Source organism: Dipteris shenzhenensis, chromosome 27, assembly GCF_047967505.1.
Source record: "Dipteris shenzhenensis isolate YYH24624 ecotype China chromosome 27, Dip_SZ_1.0, whole genome shotgun sequence".
NCBI lineage: Eukaryota > Viridiplantae > Streptophyta > Polypodiopsida > Gleicheniales > Dipteridaceae > Dipteris > Dipteris shenzhenensis.
The window spans coordinates 12,780,673-12,805,145 of NC_141622.1; the positions used below are offsets into that span (position 1 = coordinate 12,780,673).

Sequence of the window (24,473 nt, forward strand, 5' to 3'; positions counted from 1 at the left end):
CTTTGCTACACGAGACTTACAAATTGTAACTTTGGAGAAAAGAGAAATTTTGTGATCATGCACCTTTTATTTCAACATGTGTGTGTAATGACAAGTTCTAGCTTTGCTACACCAGAGCTTTTATTGACTCATCCAACTCACTAGGTTGCTCCAATCGTGAAAATATGGCTGAATTTAAAGACGGAGGGCAAGGAATCCCTAAATGTGAGGGTTGCAACACCTTAAAAGGGGATTTAGACCATAGCAAGAGCGAAATGAACTTCATATAGCTGTTGTCTTATCATGATTGACACGTGAATCCGATGATGTGCATTTGGAAGGCCTAGAAAAGGAAAGCATTCTCAAGACCACAAGATCATGGAGTAAAGATCTTGCGCAACGGCCCTATGAGATCACTTAGTTTGATAGTTGAGAAATGTTTTTACACGTTGTAATTGCCTTCCTTGCAGAAGGTTGTATCACTTTTTAGTTCTCTGTATATAACAAGAGGCAGAGGGTGCTGTGCGCATTGCCCTCTATCAAAATTAGAAAATAGGTTTTATCGCTCACATTGCTCGAAAGAGGGAGACAGCGCGAGAAGGGAGAGAAGAGGGAGACAAGGGGTGAGGCGGGATTGAGTGGAGGGAGAGAGGGTGGGACAAACTTTAAGTTTCAGAGGTTAAAATCATACTGGGATGTTCGCGTTAGACGGGTAGTGAAATGGCAAGTTTCTGGGTATTATAGCGTGCCCATAGCGGGGCGAGGCCCCAAAGCTATTATATAATACTCTCTGTTTTTAATGGCGTGCAAAGACGATTCAGAAGCGAAAATGGTCATTTTTTATTTAAAAAAAATCACGATTTTATATCCCCCTCTGCATTTTCAGGGTCTCTCTCTCTCTCTCTCCCCCTCATCCCTTTCAATTCATCATCTCCGCCCTCTTTCGCTATTTGGATCTCCGGGAGGCCTTATGAATGATTTATTATCATTGATCTTGTTTTTTTTTGGGAAAAAAAACAAGAAATGCCTCCCAAACAAATTGCTTTAGCCTTCAAAATGAAATTCTAGGCTACATAGTACTCTTCAAATGTGAGGCCTGAACTGGGCACACAGAACAGGACGGTTCGAGAGTGCTTGGTTAAAGCAGGCTGGTTTCCAAGCCAAAGCTCACAGTTTTCATTTTCTGCAGCACCGGAGCCCTTCAACAACATACTCTTTCTTTGCTTCGCCAACATTTCGCTCCCTTCATGGTACTCTCGCCTCTTACCCTTCCTCATCAATCTGGACTTTGTGCCATCGAACACATGAACAAATCTTATTATTATCCACTTAGGGTTTGGCCACCCGATATTCTAGATAACTTACCTGAGAGAGGTGAATATCTTTGTTTGTTCTAGCAAGTTAGCCTTCTACGTGGGACGGGTACAAGCCTCTCGCCTGGTGAAGGATTGCGTCGGCGGAAACTTTCGGATAAAATAGGTCTGAGAGGGTTGGGATTCAGGTTGAAAAGAGAACAGCCGCTTCGCCTCCGAACCAATTTTCATATCACCACCTCAGACCTGTCTAACCAATGGCTTGCCCTCACCTGAATGAAGCAAGACTAAAATGCGACTCTAATTCGTCAATGGTATGAGTGTCTTTAAGAACATTTCCTGTATCGAAAGATTCGCTATGCTCCCATGTTATTGGGATTTGTTGACATGGAAAATGGCACGGACTGAAGAGCGAAATGGTTGTCATTTATTGATCAAAGTGCTCCAAATTCTGGAATGCTTAAAACATCGCGGTGTGTGTAACCTTACAGTAGCCATTCTTGTAGCCCTTGTTGTTGTACGGGTAAATTTTTGCCTCTTTTGTTAAAGGCTTTTCAGGAGATGTTGTTACTGCAGGCTTATCGATCCTTTCTAAGGAAGATTTTTAAGGGCACGTGATTAAAGAGTTGTGCCTATTATAAGCCATTTAGAGAGGTATTCCAAAGTTTGCTTTGATTAGATGTTTTAGGTCTCTACCAATCTCCCTGCTTCCCTTTGTATCTTTTTCTCTCTCCTTGGCCCTCCCTCCCTCTGACCTCATGCCTCCACTGCCTCATCCATCTTGATGTCCTGCTGCTGATGATGAGGATGATGATGATTCTGATGATGTTGATGATGACGATGATGCTGAGATTGATATATAGTCGACTATCGACATGACTATGTTGTACTTAGGACTTAGTACTGCCAGTTTGCATTTTTTGCATTCTGCATTGTGTGGATGCTCGTTTAGTAGCTCCACTACCACAGCTCATTGTATCAGGTTTTTCAGTCTCATAGACCCATTGGTCTTCCGAAGACTTTAATAAACTCTCTCTCTCTCTCTCTCTCTCTCTCTCACAGCTCTATCATTTCTTACCTTTTAATTCCTAAGGTGAATATATTCTAGTCTTATGAAGGTATAGAGGGTCCAAGGTCTCTTAAGACAGTTTTGAAACTAGCAGCTTAAAACCTAGAGAAGCTCCTCTGGTTCACAGCTCTGATTCTTTCTTCAAAGGATGAAGCTTTCTTCATAATTACTATGAAACAATTGATCTCTATTGAACTTGCTATTTGTAAATGAAGACAGTGAGGTGGTTCATATATCAAACATGTTATGTACAAAATGAAATCTTTTGGTAGAGAAACTTATTTATGTGATATCTATTGATTTAATTCCATTAGACGTAGAGTTATGCAGTTCTTAGATCTTAGCAATTATGAGTGTAATGTTGGTTTAGGGTTCGATATGTTGTTTAAACAGCAACAACCTGAAGATGCTACCTTGAATATTATAAGAATGCCTAAAAATGCATCATGTTGACCCAAATATTTCTGAAATGACTGAATTTGGTGTGATTTCTTCTGAATATTATAGGTTTGCAGTGAAGAAAAGTAATGAGGAGAATATGTTTTATTGTGAGTTTAGTCGTTAAAGCTTTGGGTATTTTGGCTTATGGTATATCTAGGACTGTCGACCACCTAATTAACAATAAAAGTGGAGAGCTTGAAAGCCCCATTTCTTTCTTGTCTTTAGATTAGTCTTGTTTTTGGATGTCCTCATTGATTTGATGCAACTTTTCTCTTATATCCTTGAATGTCAATCTCGTTAATTTTGAGCACCCCCTCTCAACAAGCCAATGTGAGCCACACCCTACTTCTTGAAGAATGTGCTCTACATCTACTCCATTGGAAGAGCTCGCAAAAAGACTTCAAAGGTGTCTTGGTCCAAACAACCCTCCAGCCCTTCTAGGTTGTAGTTTTTGATGGCATGACTAGGTGAACTGCTGAGGTGGCCAGAATTGGAGTAGGGAGTTTGATCTAAGCCAGCCTGATTCATCGAGAGAGGGGGCAGACTGTCCCTCACCTGTAAAAGGGGGCACCACTGTCAAGTTTGACAACAATCAGAAGATAAATTTGGGCCAAAGTTGAACTTGTTAAATTTGTAGAGTTTGAATTTTATGACTTTGAACAGTTTTCTTGTTTTATCTTCTTTTATGATCATCATGCAATCCTCTCATGTACTTAGAGTTAGTGCTGAGTACGCTTTTGATGAGACGGACCTATTGTTTAGATTAGAACAAAATGTGTCTATGGCTAGTCTGTAACTTGTTGAAGGGCTGAAAATTGAGCCTCTAGAAAAGAAAATCTCTAGTATTCAAAATATGACTCTTAACAACATCTGCATCTAGTAGTTTTCATGTGTTGGTTCATGGTGAGGGCACTTTTGTTTATAAAGAGTTTGTCAAATCATCATTAATAGGGAGGAGAAGAATAGAAATAAAGACTTTCTTTATGCCAGTGGCAAGATTTTCATAGGAGACATGATCTAGGATAGGCTTGCTCTAACTTGCACATTGAAAAATTGAATCCTTGGGCTCTTTATATAGGCTCGAGTGTAGTGTGCCAAAAATAGCAAGCCAAAGCCCTAATTCATATGTGCCCATGCAACTCAACCTGAGAATAGCCTGCCTAGCCTAATTCATATGTGCCCTTGCAACTCAACCTGAGAATAGCGTGCCTAGCCCCAAGCCTCCCCAGGCCTTGAGCTAGTTTTGTGCGCCTAAAGCACATGGCAGATATGGTCCATGCACACGGCATACTCCCCCTCCTCTACTTGATGGCGCCCCACGGGCCTTGAATCAGCTGTTGGGTCTTGGGCTATGCTAGGAAAGGAAGTAGGTTGCGCGTCTGTGACATGATCTAGGATCTAGGCCGGCAAGGGAGAACTAGACTTGCTTTAACTTAAACATTGAAAGCTGAACCCTTGGGCTAGGCTCGAGCTCAGAGCGCAAATAATAACATAAATCCTAATTTGAAACCCTAACTCATATGTGCCCTTGCAAGTCAACTCAAGAATCGCTTGCCTAGCGCCAAGCCTCCCTAGGCTTCCTGGGCTAGTCTGGTGTGCCTAAAGCACACGTCAGATATTGTTCATGTACATGACACTGGTATCCCAAGGAGTCCATCTGGAGGGATCCTCAAGTGAGCCCACAACTCATAATAGACTTATCCAGAGGTGTCCTTATCTTTTTTTTTTCAAAGAAAGGAACCTTCTATTAATGCCTGAAAGATTTCATACAAGACAACAGCCCCAAAGGTGCTGAGTATGAAAAACCAGAAAAGGCTGAAAGAAAGAAAACCGTCATGTTCTAGAGAAGCCCAACTCACTGCCTAGGGGATCTCTGGAGTTGGGGCTAACAGCTAAGTGGGGGGACTATATAGCCAGCGAATCCCTCGCGGAGTGAAGATGTAGAAAACACTTGCAGGCCAAGCCTTGCAGAAACGAGCACGCCTCTCAATAGTCTCCTTGGAGCCTGGAGTCCCACGCTCCCAGGTGGACCATAGAGTGTAAATGATATCGTGCCAGATGGCAACCAAGGTAGCCGAGGATGGAACCGGGTGCTCTCCCATCACAAGACTGCAGCAAGCCATCCAAATGTCCCAAGCCGCATGGTTGTTAAGACACTCGTGTCTTATCGTAAGACACTTAAGACACTTAAGACACGTGTCTTACCTTAAGACACCTTTAGACACTCTTGTTTTTTTTTTTTTGGTGGGTGGGGGGTAACAACAACATTGAGTTTGACTTAGCCATGCTATCATCGATGGCGACTTTGGATCTAGCAGTGGCAGTGACCTCGTAGATTCAGATTAGGATGAATCTTGAGAGATTTGAGTCTTGAGAGTTGAAAGTTTCCTTTCAATTATATCTATCGAGATGCAGATTTCATTCATATCACATGTGACAAGATTCAATTGTCCATTTAAACCTTTAAGTACTCAATACTTGCGAGCTCTTGAGTCGCGAGTTTTAACTTCAAGTTTTAAGTCTTGAGTGATGAGTCTTGACTCTTAACTACATTGTACAAGTGCCTTCTTGCATTGTTTAAGTGTATCTTATTGTACTTCTAGAATCTAGCAGCGAGCTATGCTAGCAAGTTGTACATTTGTATACTTATACATATATTAATTAAATATTTATTATTATAATCACAATGGCGTGTCTTACGTGTCTTATCTTTAAGACACTTTAGACACTCGTGTCTGAAGCGTGTCTAACGTGTCGTGTCTTAACGTGTCTTACAACCATGCCAAGCCGTGATGCTGGCTACCACCTCCCAAACACAGTCCTCCCTAGGAGGAGGAGGATCTAGGGTGTCAGGGGGGACTGCCTTGTGGAGTGCAATGCTGGACTCTGTATCTGGTAGGTTGGGGAGATCTCATCAATCTGAAACGCGTGTCCTACCTCTGTCAACCAAGCCACCATCCCCCAGGTGTTTTCTTTGTGAAGACTCTGCATACGTGTCATGATCTTGAGGGCTCTCATCCAGATCCTTGCTACGCTACGACAGCTCCATAGGCAGTGTGGGATAGTCTCCAGGACACCATTTGAGCAGCAATGGCACTGTCCCTCCACTTGCATCTGCTCCAACCACGGGCCGATGGGCAAGCCTCCGTGGACTGCCAACCAGAAGAAGTATGAAATCTTCCTTGGCTGCAAGCTGGGCCACAACCGCGTCCAAAACCTGGAGTGAGCATCTCGGGGCACTCTCTGGGTCACCCAATGTCTCCACAATGAAAGAAATATGTTATTTTCTATTATGGATTGTGAGAGAGAGGTCTCTCTCTTATAGAAAGGGGGAGAAGGTAATACCTTCCCTACATAAGTGGCAATCAGCCTCTAAATCAGTGGGAATCAATTCCTACACCAGTGAGATTGCCTTTGTCTTACATCATCACTTAGGTCACACACTAGACACATCATAGCACTTGATGTGCCTTTAGAACACACACAAACACACATGTGACTCCCCTTGATGCACACATGCACCATAGGGCAAGCCCTTGATCATACTTATCCCAACATACCCCTCCTCAAGGGGTTGCCTCTTGCAGTGTCAAGGATACATCTAGCCTCATAGTTTCTCATGCCATCTCATGGTGGTCAAGGATAAAACTATGGCTAGGATCTCATGCTAGCAAGTGTGGTGAAAAAGAGGGGAGTGGAACGATAGGAGACAGTGACACAAGGGAGTGTGGGTGTGTAAGAATGTGTTGAGCCACACCACAAACTCAAAGGTTTTATTAGGATTAGGTATTCACCCTATGACTGTCTTAAGACAATCATAGTGGTGGTAACATTTTAAAGGGTGGCAATGTGCCTTTACCCCAACAACCTCCCACCTAAAGGCCAATGTGCCTAAAGGGGAGAAAAGAATAAAAATTACAGCAATATACAGTCACTGTATACAAGACCATAAAATAAGAATGGTCTCAACCTAATCCCATGATGCGGCGACAATGTGCAAACCGCTCTGCAGGCAAGCTCTTAGTGAGCAAATCTGCAGGATTATCATCAGTGTGCACCTTCACAAGCTCAAGCTGCTTGTCCTCCAGTACCTCCCTGATAAAATGATATTTCACATCTATGTGCTTGGTCTTCTGATGAAAGACCGGATTCTTTGCCAACATGATAGCACTTTGACTATCACAATGCAAAACTTGTAATGCCCAAATCTCCCACCAGCCGAGTAAGCCATATTGCTTCCTTGCAAGCCTCAGTGGCTGCAATATATTCAGCTTCTGTGGTTGACAGTGCAATGCATTTCTGCAAACGAGACACCCATGATATAGCACCTCCTGCAAATGTGAAAACATAACTGGTAGTAGACTTCCGGTTATCTGCATTTCCTGCATAGTCTGAATCTGTAAAACCATGCACCAATGCATCCTGCCTACCATAGCATATGCACAAGTCTTTGGTACCCTTGAGATACCTCAAGACACCTTTCACTGCTTCCCAGTGCCGCTTGCCTGGATTTGCCATATACCTGCTGATGACTTCCACCGCAAAAGCAATATCCGGACGAGTGGCAACCATGGCATACATCAAAGAACCAACTGCAGATGCATATGGAACCTTGGCCATCTCAGCCTTATCATCATCTGATCTGGGGCTGTCCTTACTGCTGAGTTTTAAATGAGGAGGCAACGGGGTACTAATAGACTTCCCCCTCCATGTGAAACCTCTGCAGTACCTTGCCAATGTACTCTTCCTGTGACAGAAACAAAAGTCCCTTAGACCTGTCACGAGTAATCCGCATACCTAGTATGTGATTTGCATCACCCAAGTCTTTCATGTCAAAAGACTTATGTAGTTGCTTCTTCAAAGCAATAATTTCCTGCTGAGATTTGCTGGCAATCAGCATGTCATCCACATATAGAATGAGTAGCATCAAACTGCCATCCTTTGCCTGTTTGGTGTACAAGCAGTGATCGGTCTCACACCTATGATACCCTTGGGACTGCATGAAGGCATCGAACTTCTTGTACCATTCCCTTGGTGCCTGCTTGAGTCCATACAAGCTCCTCTTGAGCTTACACACAAGCTTCTCTTTTCCTTTAACAGCATATCCCTCTGGCTGACTCATGTAGATCTCATCATGGAGATCTCCAATCCATGTCCTCATGAGCAACAAGAGCTAACACTGCTCTCAAAGTAGTCATCTTGACTACAGGGGAAAAGATCTCATCAAAGTCAATGCCCTTCTCCTGCTTAAATCCCTTGGCAACCAATCTGGCCTTATACCTCGGTAAAGCATTTGAATCCACTTTGACTTTGTAAACCCACTTGCATGGCAAAACCTTTCTGCCTGCAGGTAGCTGCACCAAGTCCCATGTATCATTATGAAGTAAGGAGTCCATTTCTGACTGCATGGCTTTCTCCCACTTCCTTTTCTCTGTTCTTCCCATAGCTTCCCTGAAGCTGGAAGGCTCACCACAATCTGTCAGCATGATAAAATCAGCCACATTATTGGCTCCTGGAACAAACCTGTCAGGAGGCCGTTGTACACGGGTGCTCCTCCTAACAAAATGCTCCGTATTAGGCTGCTGTCTAGCCTGTTCGTCATGCATGACGGGTGGCTGTACCACCATATTTGGCTGTCCTACAGCGCCATTTGCTGGCATATCCAGTGGTGCATCATTGGCAAAATTGTCTGGCTGATTTTCAGCCTGTATACCCTCTTGAACAGGGTTATTTACAGCAGCCTGCTGCTGCATATTAATGGGCATTCTTTGCTGTCCGACATCATCATAAACAACCCTCCTGTATTCCACAGGTTGCACGGGTTCTTTGTGTACACTATCCTCTTTAAAGATGACGTCATTGCTGCGTATAATCTTCCGTTTGACAGGATCCCATAACCTGTACCCCATTTCACCTTCGTCACCGTAACCCATGAAGATGCATCTGAAAGACTTTGGCTCCAGTTTGGTGCGCAGTTCTTTGCGTACATGAGCAAAGCACTCGCAGCCAAACACACGTAAAAAGTTCGTCGAGGAGTCTGAGTGTTGGCGTTGCGTGTACAGTCGAAATTTCCCTAAATGCTTGCAGTTGGAAGTTCGCCCGTACGTGAGGAGTCTGCAGCTCAAAGGGTTTGAGCAATGGTCGTTTGTAGGAAGAGGACTGAGCTCTCAAAGATTTGGGGAAGAAGGAGGAAAATGGAGAAGATGAAGAAGCTTTGAGAATCTAGTAGTTTATGCTAGAGAAAGCATCTAATGCTAGGCTAGGCTAGATCTAGAACCTAAAGCTTTGATACCAAGTGTAGAATCCCGTAGGATAGAATAGATGCATCTTGCAAAAGGTGTGAGAGCACAATGAAAGAAATATGTTGTTTTCTATTATGGATTGTGAGAGAGAGGTCTCTCTCTTATAGAAAGGGGGAGAAGGTAATACCTTCCCTACATAAGTGGCAATCAGCCTCTAAATCAGTGGGAATCAATTCCTACACCAGTGAGATTGCCTTTGTCTTACATCATCACTTAGGTCACACACTAGACACATCATAGCACTTGATGTGCCTTTAGAACACACACAAACACACATGTGACTCCCCTTGATGCACACATGCACCATAGGGCAAGCCCTTGATCATACTTATCCCAATACTAGGCTGCCCCTAGAGGGCCAGAACGACTCCCCCGGGTCCCTTTGGACCTCCCTCAGGGGTCTACCCTTCCATAGCCAGAGGCGCCATCTAGAGGCGTCCTGTTCTGAGATACTGGAATGATTAATGTGCCACTCCTTCCCCAAGCGTCCGACCACTTTGATCATTGCCAGTGTATCCCATCAAGACTCCCATCCATCTTAGGGTCACTCCCAGTGAGGGGCTGAAGTAGGCCTCCAAGTCCTACATGGAAGAAGCCGGGTTGCGTGCTGTTGCGCTGCATCAAAATCCTCAAGGGAACACTTGTACGGAGGTGTCCTTATCTTAAGGGCACCCATACACAAATATACTTTATTGACCCCTTTAAAGGGTCTAATGCTTGGACCTGATTGTTAATATTCTGAGGAGTTCATCTTTTGTTTGTACCATGGGGAGTGAGGGCCTTTGTAGTGGGTGTGAATTCCTCGATGTCAAGAGAGTAGTTGGAGGGATGCATGCTAGAGGGGGACCAGATGGAAGTGCCAAAGTAGGGCCAGCTGTCACAAGGGCGCGAGTTTTTACTTGCGTGGAATAGGACCCTGGAAAATTGAGTGTGCAGGGCCTTGGATGTGGGTGTGCCAAGTTCTCCCTAGGGAATTGTGCCTTGGGGGTGAATTTGTGGTTTGGCCCCAAAGAGGGGCCAAAGGACCTTAGAACTTAAGTTGGTCATTGGCTTGGTCTTAAAACGTGCCCCACTAGTGGGGGTACTGGGGGCAAATGAAGGGGGAGTGCCATGTGGCATTTCCTCATAGAAGCACATGAGAAAATTGTCACGTAAGGTTGGTGACGACGAGATCTGCGGGGAGTTTGCTCACAGACGGTGGAGGGTTGCTGTTTGTATGGCTGTATGGATTCCTGAGTGTTGCTATCGTACGGCTGTACGGAGGCATTAATTGCTGCTGGTATGGACTGGTACAGCTGCTGGAACGGACTATTGTATGGGACATTTATTGTTGCCGTGGACTGCTGAACGGAAGGTGTATAGCTGTGAATGGGTAGCTGCACGGGTTGCTGTAAGGACTCCCAATTACAACACGGAACCCTAGGAGACTCTTTCGTGGCTGTATGGACAGAGCTGTATGACTGGGTACGGAACAGCCATACAATGTGTACTTAACATTTGTACGAGTTGGTGTTGATCAATCGTACAGCTCGTATGGGCTGTTTGCAATTGTCTTGGGCTGTGTGCACAGGCAATTGAGCCAAAGATGCATGGGCAGCTAGCTGTGAGGCAGTATGAATAGAATGCTCTCTGAGGGGTATGGCTCGTGAATGAGCTTGGTTTGAGCTCTGGGCTGGCTAAGAGTTCATGCATGCGTTATTGTGATTGCTCCTAGGTGTGAGTTGTGTTTGGAGAGGCCTAGTTGGCAGGGGTGGTTCAGAGTGGATGCTTGCAGTTGTAGTTCCTGCATCAGAGGATAGTGTGTAGGCCAGTTATGCTTTCACCTATTGCTTGGGTAATTCAGTGAATTAGTGGACACCTGTGGCGGTAAGAGGAGTTGTGTGACCCCTCATGGGCTGCTAGCAACAGCTCCAAGTCTTGTGCAGGTGTTTGATCAGAGATGGATGCCTATTGCCACTAGGGTGTGAAAGCAGAGCCCAGCAGGGTTATTGCTTGGGATTCTGAGGTCTACTCAGAGTGGGAAATGATTGAATGCAAGTGAGTCTGAAATTCTGAATTTACAGTGTATCTTATTTGCTAGTCTCTCCAACTAATAAAGAAATACCGAAAGGGGATCCAAGGGTTTGGGGCCAATCTCTTGAGCAAGAGCACTCTAGCTCCCAATCTGTGATTTTGCTGAATTTTGTTAGTGTGAAAGCATTGGTTGGTTAGTTGTCTAATACTGCCCTCTTGTGGGCCTTGAGGCCGGTTTCATGGTTCTGCTGCCGGGACTTTACCATCTTTCTTAAGGAGGTGAGCTTGTGATTGTCTCTAGTGAAGTATTGCCTACTATAATTGGATTACAGCAAGGAGAAACTCAGCAACTATGTCTCTGAGAGATAATGATCAGGATATAGAGGGGCAGTCCTCCTAGGATGAGCAAGAAGAGCAATCTATGCATGAGGGAGCCTCCCAGGATGATCACAATGTTGAGGCACAGCAAGCCGTAAATCCTTTTGGTGTGATTGCCTCTCAGTCAAAAGGATCAAAAGAGGCTGAGGATGCTGATGCTGTGTTTAAAGCACAGTTAATGAGTGCTGTAGGAACACTCATGCAGCTCACGCATGACACACGGTTCTTTGAGTTTATGCAGGCTTCTTTGAGGTCTAAGGAGAGAAAGAGGTATTCTCATGCAGGAGAGCCCAGTGGGGTTCACTTGGCGTGATGCCATTGAATGGACAGCCCTCAGTAATGCCAAATGCACAGTGCTCCATTGCAGCAATCTTTCCATGGTCCTGGTAAGGATATGCGTGGCCAAGGGAATAATTTCCAAAATGTAAAACAGGGGCAGCAAGCTTTCCCCAACCTTCTTTGCATCCAGGTATTTTGGTGGTGGTTCGGTGTTTCAGGCTATGGCTGGACAAGCTGTAGGTGTCCTTAGAATGCTTGGAAACTACCCAGTGGTATCTCAGCCTGGTATGCAACGAATGCAAGGGAATGTATCTGGGGGTATGGAGCCGGGAATACCTAACATAATGTGTGGCAATATTGGCATGCAGCCAGGAATGCAAGGTGAAATGCCAGGGAATTTTGGAGCTCCCACGGGTATGTTTGGTATGCCTGGGGCTGGTTTGGTAAATCCTCTAATTTGTAGTGGGAGTGCAGGACAAGCTGGAGGGAATGCTATGCATCCTCCATTTTTGCAGCCACCCGTTTATGACAATCTGACGCCCAAAGGGAAGGTAAAGGATACAAGGAAGATGGGCAGTAGAGCTTCATGGGGCTCAGGATAGGTTGAAGGCTTTAGCTTTTGTGCAATATTTTGATGCAGCCTCCTCAGTAGGGAACTTCACTGAGTCCTCTAAAATGCGAAAGGCAACCACCTTTATGAAGGGAAATGCTTTACAGTGGTGGACCAATTTGTTGTTACAGAACAAAGCACCAACCAGTTAGGTTCAGTTCAAACATGTGTTTTCAGCTCCTTGGTTGGCCACTACCTTTGAGGTTGATGTTATGACAGCTTGGCACAAGTTGGATGCAGCCAACTCTCATAACTTGGAAGAGTACAATAAACAGTTTTGGGAAGCCCTCTTGCCAGTGAGCTCTTACTTGTGAGAGCAGATTGAAAAATATTGTTGCGGGCTGCCCAAGGAAATTAGAGACTACTGCACAAAGACCAAGGTAACCAACATGTCTCAGCTGATTGAGAATGCTACCATGGCTGATCTATTTTTGCTTGGAAAGACCAGCGGGTGTAAAAGCAATAAGTTTGAGAGCTTCAAGAAAGCAGGGAAGCCAGGGAATGCTTCCAAGGCTCCATTTAACAAAGGGAAGAAGTCTGATAGGCCAAGCTTCAATTGGTTGTCACGTGAGGAGAGAAAAGCTTTGACGGAGGCCAATAAATGCTTTCACTGCAAGGAAGAGGGGGCATGTGGCACGAGATTGCCCAAAACGCAAGCTTAAGGGGAAAATGGATGATAGGGATGAGCAGAAAGGCAAGAAGCCTAAACCATCTGCAGGACTAATGCCTGATGTGATCAGTAAGTAGGCCAATGTGGATGCTACGGAGCTTTGCAAGGCATGGGGCAGATTGAGAAAGAAAGAAAGAAAGAAATATTTATGTCCACGGGAGGCCTCACGGGCCTATGAGATCAAATGACATTGATCTTCTTTGACCCAAAGGCTCGTGCAAACTTTCTCTCTCCGGGGTTGGTAGGCAAACTTGGAATCCTTGTAGAGGAGATGGGGCCTATGAGCGAGGCAGGCTTGGCTTGTCTTGGGTTTAGCACTCCAGTCACCCCTATCATTGGAAAGCTCCGCTTACACATTCAGAGCTTTGTGGACAGCGAGAAATTTTATATAATGGCTCTTGAGGGCTGTGATGTTTTACTGGGTATGCCTTGGTGTCACAGAGTTCATGCTTTGGTGGATACATACAATTGGAAGATCTTTCTGGAGCATAGAGGGAAGAAACATGTATTGGATGTGAAACTTAAGGGAGAGTCAGTCCCTGTTGTATCTGCTTCAGCTATATGCTTAGTAATGAAACATCATATTTTTGACGATCCAAAATTTGTAATCTCTAAGCTGAATAAAGAGTGGACAGATTTTTCTTAATCAGTTTAGAGAGTATTTTTCAGACTCATTGCAAGGGGAACTTCCATCTGAGAGGCCTGAGGATCATGGGATTGATATAGTGCCACCACCAAACAGGGCAACTTATAGGGTGAGTGCACCTCAGGAAAAAGAAATCATGAGCCATGTGAAAGATCTTTTAGAGAAGGGACTGATTCAGCCCATTTCATCCGCGTATTGCACACCAGTTCTATTAGTGTAGAAGAATGATGGTTCATATTGACTATCGTGCACTGAACAAGATAACCATCAAAAATAGATTTCCCATTCCAAGAATAGATGATATCTTGGATAGATTGGAGGGGTCAGCTATCTTTAGTTGTATAGATCTTAAGAGTGGGTATCGCCAGATATGCATTCGTCCAGAGGATGTGTCCAAGACAGCCTTCAGGACCAGCTTTGGGTTGTATGAGTTCTTGGTTATGCTATTTGGGCTTACGAATGCTTTTGCATCTTCAACCGGATGATGGACATAATCAACTCTTTTGTGGGCACGTTCTTTTATGACATGATAGTGTATTCAAAAGATGAGGTAGAGTACAAGAAGCATTTGGCAATAGTATTTGTAGAACTCAGTAAACATAGGCTGATTGTAAATGCAAAGAAGAGTGAATCCTTTATGCGTGAGATTCACTTCTTGGGACACATTCTCTCTAAGGATGGAGTGCGCATGGATCTCGCCAAGATTGAAGCAATTTGCAATTGGCCACAGCTGAAAAATTTGCGTGAAGTACGAAGCTTTTTGGGCTTATGCTTGTACTATAGGTGGCTCATATGCCATGTCGCTGAAATCGCTTCACTCCTCTATGCAATGCAGAAGAAGGGAGCATCCTTCATATGGGTTGGAAATCAAATTGCAGCATTTGAGATGCTAAAATGTGCCTGCTTGTTAAACCGGCATACAATAGTCCAAAGGCCATCATTTCCCATAGGTGTCCTAGGAAGATCAAATATGAAATCAATGGCAATGCTCTCCTACGGACTATCTGGGATTGGCAATGGCTGCAACAATCCAGGTGTCTTCTGCCGGTCAAACTTGACCTTCTAGCAGATGATGCATGTCCTAACAAAGGCATCCACATCCCATCTCAAAGGTAGCCAATAGAAAGAGTGTTCCATTGCCTTCACCGTAGCATCAATGCCTCTATGCCATGCATATGGTGAAGCATGACTTTCCATCATAACCTTTGACCTCAACTGCTTTGTGGCACAAAGGCGACTATGCATCATAAGAAAGCCATCCTTGAGAGTATAATGTCATGCACTGATCCTTCATTGCATCCAACTCACTGTGATAAGCAATGGTTACTGCGGAAACCTGAGGTTTCCTTGACAATGCATCGGCCATTACATTTTTTTTACCCCTCCACATGCACTATCTGAAAGTGAAACATGGATAAGAAATTAGCCCAACGCATATGCTTCTTAGATAACTTCGTCTAAATGAGGAAATATCTCAAATACTGATGATCTGTTTGCACTTTAAAATCAGCCCCAAGTAAATAGTGCTTCCATGTAGCAAGGGCATAAATTACAGACAACAATTCCTTCTCATAAATGCCTAGATGTCTTTCATCATCCTGCAAAATCCTACTCTCATAGGCCACTACTCCTCCATCCTGCAAGGCCATTCTTTCCACATGCATCCGCTTGGCCATGAAAAGCCTTCCAAAGACTTGGTAAGATCAACACTGGATGTGTGGTAAGCGTTTATTTGCATGTAAGTCTCCTTATTTCTTTGAAGGGGGATGTGCTAGATGAAATGTCTTTTGAGATGCAACTAGAGGTTAAGGAGCAGGACGAGATCCTTGTTCCAGGGTAGATTTTGGCACATAAGGAAAGGAAGATCAGGGGTAGAGTTTCGTGCCGCTACTTGGTGAAATTTAGGAAGTATTCATCATTGCATGCAAAGTGGCTGGAAGAGGATGATCTGGCAGATACACTGCGTTACAGCTCTATCTGGAAGCTTTTCAGCTTGAGCCGACTTCGGTTGTGGCTCCCTTAGGCTTAGCAGAGCGTAGGTTTGGAGCATTGTGTGATTCTCAAGAGAGGGCTTTTGTACATATTGACTAAGATATCTAGAGATCGCTTGGCGACATTGTATGTTCATCTGAGCTACTGCTTGCTGACAGTATATGTAACTTGGGATCTCTATGATTAGTGTACTTGTCACGAGGACGTGAAAAGTCTTTTGTAATCCAACCTATGCTTAATTGGAGTTAATCGTGGTTAAGTCTAGTAATAGTTTGGTCAGGAGGGACGGGCTAGAGGAAGTGCAGACTTCCTAGAAATCGCTAGGGGCAATTTCTAAGTGCACCTAGGTCCTAGGGGCAAGGCATCGGCATTTAAGAGGGGTTATAAAGTTGGGCCCAAGGACAACCAACGTTGTCCTTGGTATGGTGGTTAGGACTTTAATGATGGGCCAAGTGGCATGCATGAGGCTCCCCTCAACCTACTATCTCTCTCCCTCACCCTCCTGGAGAATCCTCAGTTTGTAGAAGCTCTTGGAGCTGATTTTCGTTGCATGTTCTTGCTCTCCCTGTCAGCATTTGCTGCTCTTGCACACGCTTCTTGCTGCTAGCTCCCAATTCTGCTGCTCTTGCACATGTTTCTTGCTGCTAGCTCCCAGTTCTGCTGCTGCACTCAGGCCAAGGCTGCAGGCATGCATTCCTAGGCAGCTGTACAGCTGCTGTACATGCTGTACGAAGAGCCCATACAATTGTACGGACTGTTGGCATGACTCTCGAGGTGCGTTGATTATTGTACGGACTGCTGGTGCGAATCCCAAGGAGTATTTATTGTTGTTCGGCCCTTCTAGGGTTGCTGTACGAACTTCTCACTCGTGTTTCGAGATAAACACACTCTTCGAGGGGGTTTTGGCACACATTTGGGGGTTGGCATGGATCTCAAGGCAGACACTTCGGGGCAGATCTGTGGACCATAGCCTGTTCAGCTCTTTTCTTGCCTTCCTTTCGCCTTCTATCTGTTCTTTCTCTCTTCTTCCGGAGGCTGGAAGACACCTGCACCCTGTTGGCAGGCTGGCTAGGGGACAGCTGCGAGGACTGAGCTCGCCCCTCTGCCACGGACAGCAAGTATTTGGTTATTGTCTTCCTTATGTTTGTTATCTACTATTTTGAAGCTACCTGCAGTGTATATTCTTGTGTTTGGAGTCCTCCCTGGTCCCCATAGGCTTAAGCAAGCACTTAGAAGCAAAGGGTGTGCTTAGGGAAACGCTGGAGGACTAGTGTGATGCATGTGAAAGCCTTGAGGCTGCTTTGAGTATAGTTGCTAGTTATTTGGATGCTCGGTTGCGTCAGTTCAGAAGTGGATGCCTAAGATTGCCTTGCGAGTTAGACTCTACTGGTGCACTGTGGAATAGATGCCCATAAGATAGTCAGAGGATTTGCTGAGAGGAACAGTACAAGGGTAAGCCCCTGGTGTAAAACATTTCCATTCAGAAGCATTAAATAAATACCGAAAGGGGCGCCAAGGCATTTGGGGCCGATGGGTGTATTGTGTACTGTTTTCACTGAGCAGGACCATTCTTGCCTCCACACTGTTGTTTTACAGTTTATTTCTAAGTAAAGTGTGTTTTTGGTGTGATGCATTGTGGCTGTATTTATGGCACTTGATATTTTAGCAGAGGTTCACCACCCTTTAGTTAACTGAAGGCCAGTTATAGTACTAGTCACTATGAGATGGTTTCCATAGTGTATATGGATTGTGTATGTATGTAAATATGTATGTACATACACACATATATGTGTGTGTGATTTCACCCAAAAAAAAAGTGTGTGTGCATGTCCCTCTCTTCCTATGTGTGTGTGTACACACATGTTTTCACGCACATGTGTGCGCACACACACATTCTTTCTGTCATGTGTGCGCACACACATTCTTTCTATCTTAAGTGGTGCGTTGCTGTATCAGCTAGATGGTCTAAGCATTTTTTTGCTTTGATGCTCGTTTCGGAGACTAAAATGAAATTTTATAGCCTTCACAAACAGTTGTAGCTTGAATGAAGAGAATGTGGACTACTTTGGAATTAGCCTTCTCCTTTAGTGCTAGCCTTTGTCACGGTTGAGTTTGCCCTTCACCTTCGGAGTGCCAATGGAAACTTAAATCGAAGAACTAGCATAAATGGATGCTCAAGTATGTGTGGGTTTGTATGTGTGAGAGCATATGTTTATATGTTGGTCTACTCCCACTGTTGGGCGCTGATGACATCAGTGGGGATGTCATAGTAGCTAGTCCCTGCTATGCGTAATGGAGTTTATGGTTTTCAACCTTACAAGTGACTACCATGACATTGAAACGTCACTATGTGTTGTGTTTTTAGAGGATGAGTTTTGGCATGTTCCTGAATTCATGTGTGTGTGTACATACACACGGTTTTCTATCACGCGATTGAAACTGCAGTATGTGTTCTGTTCTAGAAGATGAGTTTGGGCATGTTCATGGATTATCTAGATGTACATACATACTATATATATATATATATATATAGAGAGAGAGAGAGAGAGAGAGAGAGAGAGAGAGAGAGTTTATTAAAGTTTTCGGAACCTATATGATCTGCTCTGAAAATTCTGCAGTAGGGCCAAGCTTATCTATAGGTCTAGCAAGGCCTGGTAGCAGGTCAAGTATAAGCAGGTTGCCAGACAGTAGTTGGGTCAAGTTTGACAGCCTGGATTTGGTCAGCTCATTTTCTAGACCAGGCTGTCTTCTCGCTGCCTATAAAAGAGCCATAGGTGGCTTAGTTCTTCACCCCACTGAGACCGATGGGTCTATGAGACTATGAAAAACCTGATACAACAGTCAGCTGGTAGAGTGGTGCTACTAATCGAGCGTCCACTCTCATATAAAGCAAGAAATGCATATCACTACATGACCAGATACAAAGAAAAGCAATCATGTACAGCCTCAATATCACTGTGGTCTCTGAACTCCCCCATCAGGGTTGAGGGAGCGATGTTATAAAATCTGATATAGAATGCTGCTGTTCCCCTGTGGCTGTGGCTCCGTGTGGTTTCCGGGCCCTCACCCTGCGTCTGACAAGGGCGACAGTCACTCCGGTCGGTCGTGTACCCACCCTGAACATGGATGGGATGTCACCAAGTGTAATCCGAGCATCTCCCCTCTGCCCGAGCTGTTGTCACTGGCTCGGGATCCCTGTCACGCCTAGAGCCAGTAGGGGGAGTATCCCTATCATTTGGTAGGAAGAAATCCGTGATCATGCGCTAAGGGGAATCCAGAGATGCACCACTCCTATGCCTCTGTGATCGCAAGAGGTGCTCACGATGCCTAAGCGCCTCATGGATATAGGCAGCCAGACATCTTTGATCTGGGAAGGAGAGAAAACGGGACAGTGACCCTGAGCTATCTTTGAACAAGCCACACACACACACAGATTTATGTATATATATGTATGTATACATCTATTTACACACACACACACACACATAACAGTATGAATGTATGTATAGATATATAAAGACAAAATTATATTCCAATGGTACCTAAATAACTTACCTTAAAATTGTTTCCGTAGGCACCAATATCGGTACTCATCCGTACAGAACATTCCATTCAGATCATGAAACCTTGGTTATCCTATGCTTCTTGCTTTGAATTAAGCCTTGGATTTACACTCTTAAGATTCTCATCATTTGTCTTGTGATTGTTTGATGCAGGCAGGTAAAATCATTGCCAATTTAATAGTTTTGGGTTCAGGGGTTCTATTGAAAGCATTTTCTCAAGCATATCGTCAAGCTATTGCTAGTAAGGAACAATACATCTCTGCACTTAACTTACTTGTTTAGTACTTTGGCTGGCATATTTGAAGCTTGTTTGTCCTAATTCATCCAGTTTATGATGGAGTCTCTTTTATGTTTGCTGATTATTTCAGATGCATCAAAGACAGGAGTTGCACAAGAAACGGTGCAGAACATGGTTGCAAAATCAAAAAAGGCAATGACAGAACATGAAGCAAGGATGATTTTGGGCATCAGCGAGAATACGTCTGTGGAGGAGATGCTGAAGGTAGTGCATTTCGCGTTTCTTCCTTTGTAATGTCGTGGTCATCTAACTATAGATAGAGATGTAAGCAACTTTGCTAGTAGTGTGATCTTTAAGCTATTCAAATTAAGAAAAAAACTGAAGCTGGTGTGTGTAAATGTGTATTGAGATCGGTTTTGAAGCATTTTAATTCAGTATTTGCTGCTTGCTTGTGCACGTGTTGTGCATTTTCAACTCTTCAAAGGTTCAGCTGCGATCCAACAATTGAGCAGGGAGGCTATGAAGCAATGCTTTAAACTAAGTGGAACACATCATTACATACATTTTTCAGGTCTTCTATTATGTGCCAATGTTTTAACAAGCTAAGGGCATCTATGCATTGCAAACAGTCTTTATCTTACTCTTTAATATTGCAGAGCTAAAAGCTAAGAAACGGAGAGGAGATTCATTATGCATCAAAAGTGACTTATGCAAAGTTATGGTTGTGTGAGAACTTAAGGTTTCCTCTTTCTAAAGTCGCTCGTGGTTGTGGACGTGTAGCTTTTGTGTGAGCTTCAGTGGCATCAATGATGATACAGTTATCCTTGCACTTTGACGGGGTCTTGTAAGTCCTTGTGAAGAGCTTAGCACAGCTAATCGTGGCTCTGAGATGCCCTGTTTTCCTTCTTCTAATGTCTTGGAATTTGCACATCATCAGTTCTCTACTATGATAGATGCTTTCCTCCTTTTGATATAATGTTGTTTTGTGTGTGGTTAAATCAATGCCTCCATTCATCTCTTTGTTTAAACAATTCTGTTTAGTGTTTGGTGCCTTTTTCTTTTTACAAGTCTGTGTCATTGTCAAGCCGAATCTATGATGTTTGTGTTGAAAGGTGGGAGCAAGAAGCAAGAGTGAGCAGAGAGCAAAAAACGTTGAACTAGAATAGATAAGATAGAGTGAGTACAAGTGAGGAGGTGATTTTGACAAAGTGACGAAACCACACTAACCCACTAAGTGTGGTTACGGGGGAAAACCTCTAGTGAGGGAAAAGTGCCCCTAACTCACTTATGGATTACATAACTGCCTGGAATATGCCAATAATTCTAGAATATGCCAATAATTCTAACACCCCCTGTAGTGCCAATTCGATGATGTACAAGGAAGTGATCAATCATCAAAAGGAGATAAGTTCAGAGCACTGCGAAATGCCTCAAACTTCTCACGTGGAAGTGCTTTGGTGAAGATGTCTGCAACATTGTCATGTGTTGAGCTTTTGCACATACTTGGATTGAGACATAACAATGCCACGCTTGTCTTGTATGAACTGGATCCCCAAAGAGTCGTTTTTTATATTCTTGAGGGATTTCGAAAGTATCGTATGTGAACAAATCTCCTTACAGAGCTGTGAAACCTTTTGACTGAGGCTGTAGATGTACCTATCCTGCTCAGCCTCTTGTGCATGAAGGTGGCGAACCCCCACGAGAATCTGCTCCCAGGCTGCTGTGAGGGGTGGAATCTGCTGCCGCTGATACGGATAGAGTAGGAAAGATGATGGCTGGGTGTGGGAGGATGGGAACCTGGCAGTGGGTAGGGAGGGCATGAAAGGTGGGGATAGGGGCAGGGGGCTGGGAAGGACAGAGGTCTTGGGATAATTCTGAGAGATGGCTGTGGTAAGCCCAATGCTGATGCTGATGTGAGCGCTGATGTAGATGATGTAGATGCTGCTGCTGAAGCAAAGGCTGATACCGAGGCTGCCACGATGGTAGGCTTTTGCACGGTGGTACTATCCGTTGTAAATCCGCTGGACCTTCATCGATTGTTGATACCTGCTGCTATCCTTTTTGCTGTTGTTTAGGCTACTGGTTTTTGTCCTTTTCTTTCTTTTCTACTCCCTCCCCTTTTTCCATGCTGTCCCGTTGCCGTGTCTTTTGCAGTTTCTTCCTGAGTCTCACGATGGGGAAAGGCACCTTGCCCTTCCTACCCACCATACCGGCTCTGGAGAGGAGGGGGAAGCAGATGGAGGGAGAAGGGCTGCTTTAGAGTGGGGCTGGATGGACTGAGAAGGGAGCAGGTATGAGAGGCAGAATGCAGGGAGGGGATGGGGCTGGGGGCGGGGAGCAGAGAGAGAGAGAGAGAGAGAGAGAGAGAGAGAGAGTTAGTTTATTATAGTCTTTTGAAGATGGATGTGTCTATGAGACTGAGAAACCTGATACAAGACAAGCTGTGAGAGAGAGAGAGAGAGAGAGAGAGAGAGAGAGTACCTGCCTATTTCTAAAGTTCTTTTCAAGGTGCAAGAGCCTTAACATAATTTAAAGTTTCCTTTCTCTTTGAAAGTTGTATCCTATTCTTAGCAGTAGACAATGTCTTTGTATTGATTCTTAGCAGTGTCAATGTCTTTGTTAAATGTTCTATGCAGAGATATGAAAATCTATTTGAGAAAAATGCAAAGACGGGCAGCTTTTATTTACAATCCAAAGTCCAAAGAGCGAAGGAGTGCTTAGAGGTCGCAGAACAGCTGAAAGCCAGTGAGAAAGCTTAGCATGCAGTCAATGGACACTTTATACCGAAGGAATAGGAATTCTGTACAGAGCAATCCATTTGATGGGATAACATGCGATATTTGTCTGCTGTTTCTCTGCTGGGTGGCAATTGATCGCTCCAGCATACACATCTTTGTTACCTTTGATCGGAATGTGGGCATTAAGCCTCTCCTATCTCTGCTATTACACAGAATAGTTTTTGATGGCAATTCAAGAAGACTGCTTCCTTCATAAATAGCTGGCCTTTGGGCTTCACAAGCTGAAAGGGGGCATATTTAAATGAGTATGCTCTCTTTGTTTTTCTTCCTCCAACACAACATCAGAGAGTGGTAAGCCTGGCTGGCAAGCCCTTTCTTTAGAAGTAATGTATATTGTCTTTCATTCTTTTGTCACCTTCCTTGGATGGTTGAGCTGTTTTTCGAGAATTCGAATGTAACGGAGAGGCTATACTTGAATCTTTGTCCCTAGATAAACAATAATCTATGGAATATCAAAGCTTTGATCATAGCATTGCAACTGACTCATAAGGCAGTGTGCCATGTGAAGGCTTGATATTTGAATTGACCATGCCTCTCAAGGCCACCTTTGAATAGCTAAATGCTGGAAGGGAACTGTGCACGTGTGAAATATATGAAATCTTTGGTTGCTTGTGAACCTTTGTTTCTGATCTTCTAAAGAATTGTCCTAAAATTTTGATTGGATTGTTAGTACTAGCGCTGGAATTGTCATATGTAGTACAATTGGTTTTGTTTTTCAATTAGCAAAGAAGTATCACAAACATATGACATTGTTTGTAAGATGTCATGAACATGTTTGGAGCTTAATCAAATTACTTTGAACTCATAATGCTCATACTGAGTTCTAAAAGTCGTCTCAAGCACATCCTCTATCCTGTGTATACTTGATGATATTTCGACCTTAGTCGAATTTAGTAAAGTACTTTGCTTCTTGCAATTCAAAAAGCCACACCTTGTTGTCATGAGTCATAACTCTGCTTCCAATACTCTTGGGGGAAGAAAGGTTTGGTGTAAGTGGGGCCTACATTTCCCTTTGGCATTGATGATAGGGGTCACCATCAAATCTAAGAAAATCTTTTGTTGGTCATCCTGAGACAAGCCCTCCATATTACAGAAGCTATCTTGTGGAGGGAAATGCAATTTTTGTGGGGGGATAAAACATCTCAAGCCCATATTTTTTGCACTGGCTTGGGGTTGTTGGGGGGGGTCAAGTTAAAATTTAGGAAAAGGCTTCTTATGGTGCCGGTGGAGAACTCAGCAAATTTTAGCAAGGCTTTATTGTCTTCTTCAAAAATCTGATCCAGGGATTGCTCCAACTGTTTTATGAGGTCAATCATTTCCTTCATCTTGCTTTTCCCAAGAACCAATATTCTACACCAGGCATTGAAGGATAGCTGCATAACCAGCAATCTTCCTAAATTTGGGTGGTCCCAGACCTCTCGAGAATCCAGCTCAATTATGAGTTCATGGATCTTGTTTGGGAACATAGTCATAACAGCTTGGCATGCTTGAGAAGGGGTTGGTAAAGGATCTACCAAATTTCGCGAGATCCTCACACCATGCAGGGGCTTGGGGGAGACAAGCAAATTCGTTAAGTTGGGATCTCTAAAATCCATCCAAACTTGCTAGGTTGTGTGTTACTTATTAAATTGAGGCATCTATTTCTCCACATAGTCCACATGTTCAGCTCTGTAGAAAATTAATCCAACCCCCTAGCAACCATTGCATAAACGTGACCATGCATCCCCCTGCTTTAATGGACACATGTAACTCAAAAACAAATACTCATATGCTAGCTAATCTCTCCAACAATTGTCATAGGGCTTTTCAATTGAAGTACCCATGGTGTATAAAATAGCCCTTAGTAAAAAATGTCATCATTACCAGATTTTATGATTACCATCAAACAGAGTTCAAAGAAACCAGAATATCCTGGTCCTCACAATTGATAGCAGTAGATAAGTCACTCGGAGTTACATCAACAAAAAATTCATGAGACAATTTTTTTAAGATCCAAGTGAGAATTTTTACACCATGCATGGAAAATCGTAGAATGTTTTAAAACACAAAATGTCATTAAAAAGGCCTCAAGGAGTAGCAGTGTCCAAATTAACATGGCTCCTTGCTCTATATCCTTCATCCATCATATATGTTCCATTGGATGTTGGTGTGGGTAAGATAAGGTATCCTCCTATTGTATTTG

General features: G+C 43.8%; 1 protein-coding gene across 1 annotated transcript; it reads left to right on the forward strand.

Moving 5' to 3' along the window:
* The first annotated feature begins 927 nt into the window (after positions 1–927).
* LOC147883878 (mitochondrial import inner membrane translocase subunit PAM16 like 2-like) lies at positions 928–22,889 on the forward strand. Its single transcript, XM_087398520.1, has 4 exons — positions 928–1,229; positions 19,409–19,496; positions 19,624–19,757; positions 22,130–22,889. The coding sequence occupies exons 1-4, from the start codon at positions 1,227–1,229 to the stop codon at positions 22,250–22,252; spliced, it is 348 nt and encodes a 115-aa protein (XP_087254646.1). The 5' UTR covers positions 928–1,226; the 3' UTR covers positions 22,253–22,889.
* Positions 22,890–24,473: the final 1,584 nt, after the last annotated feature.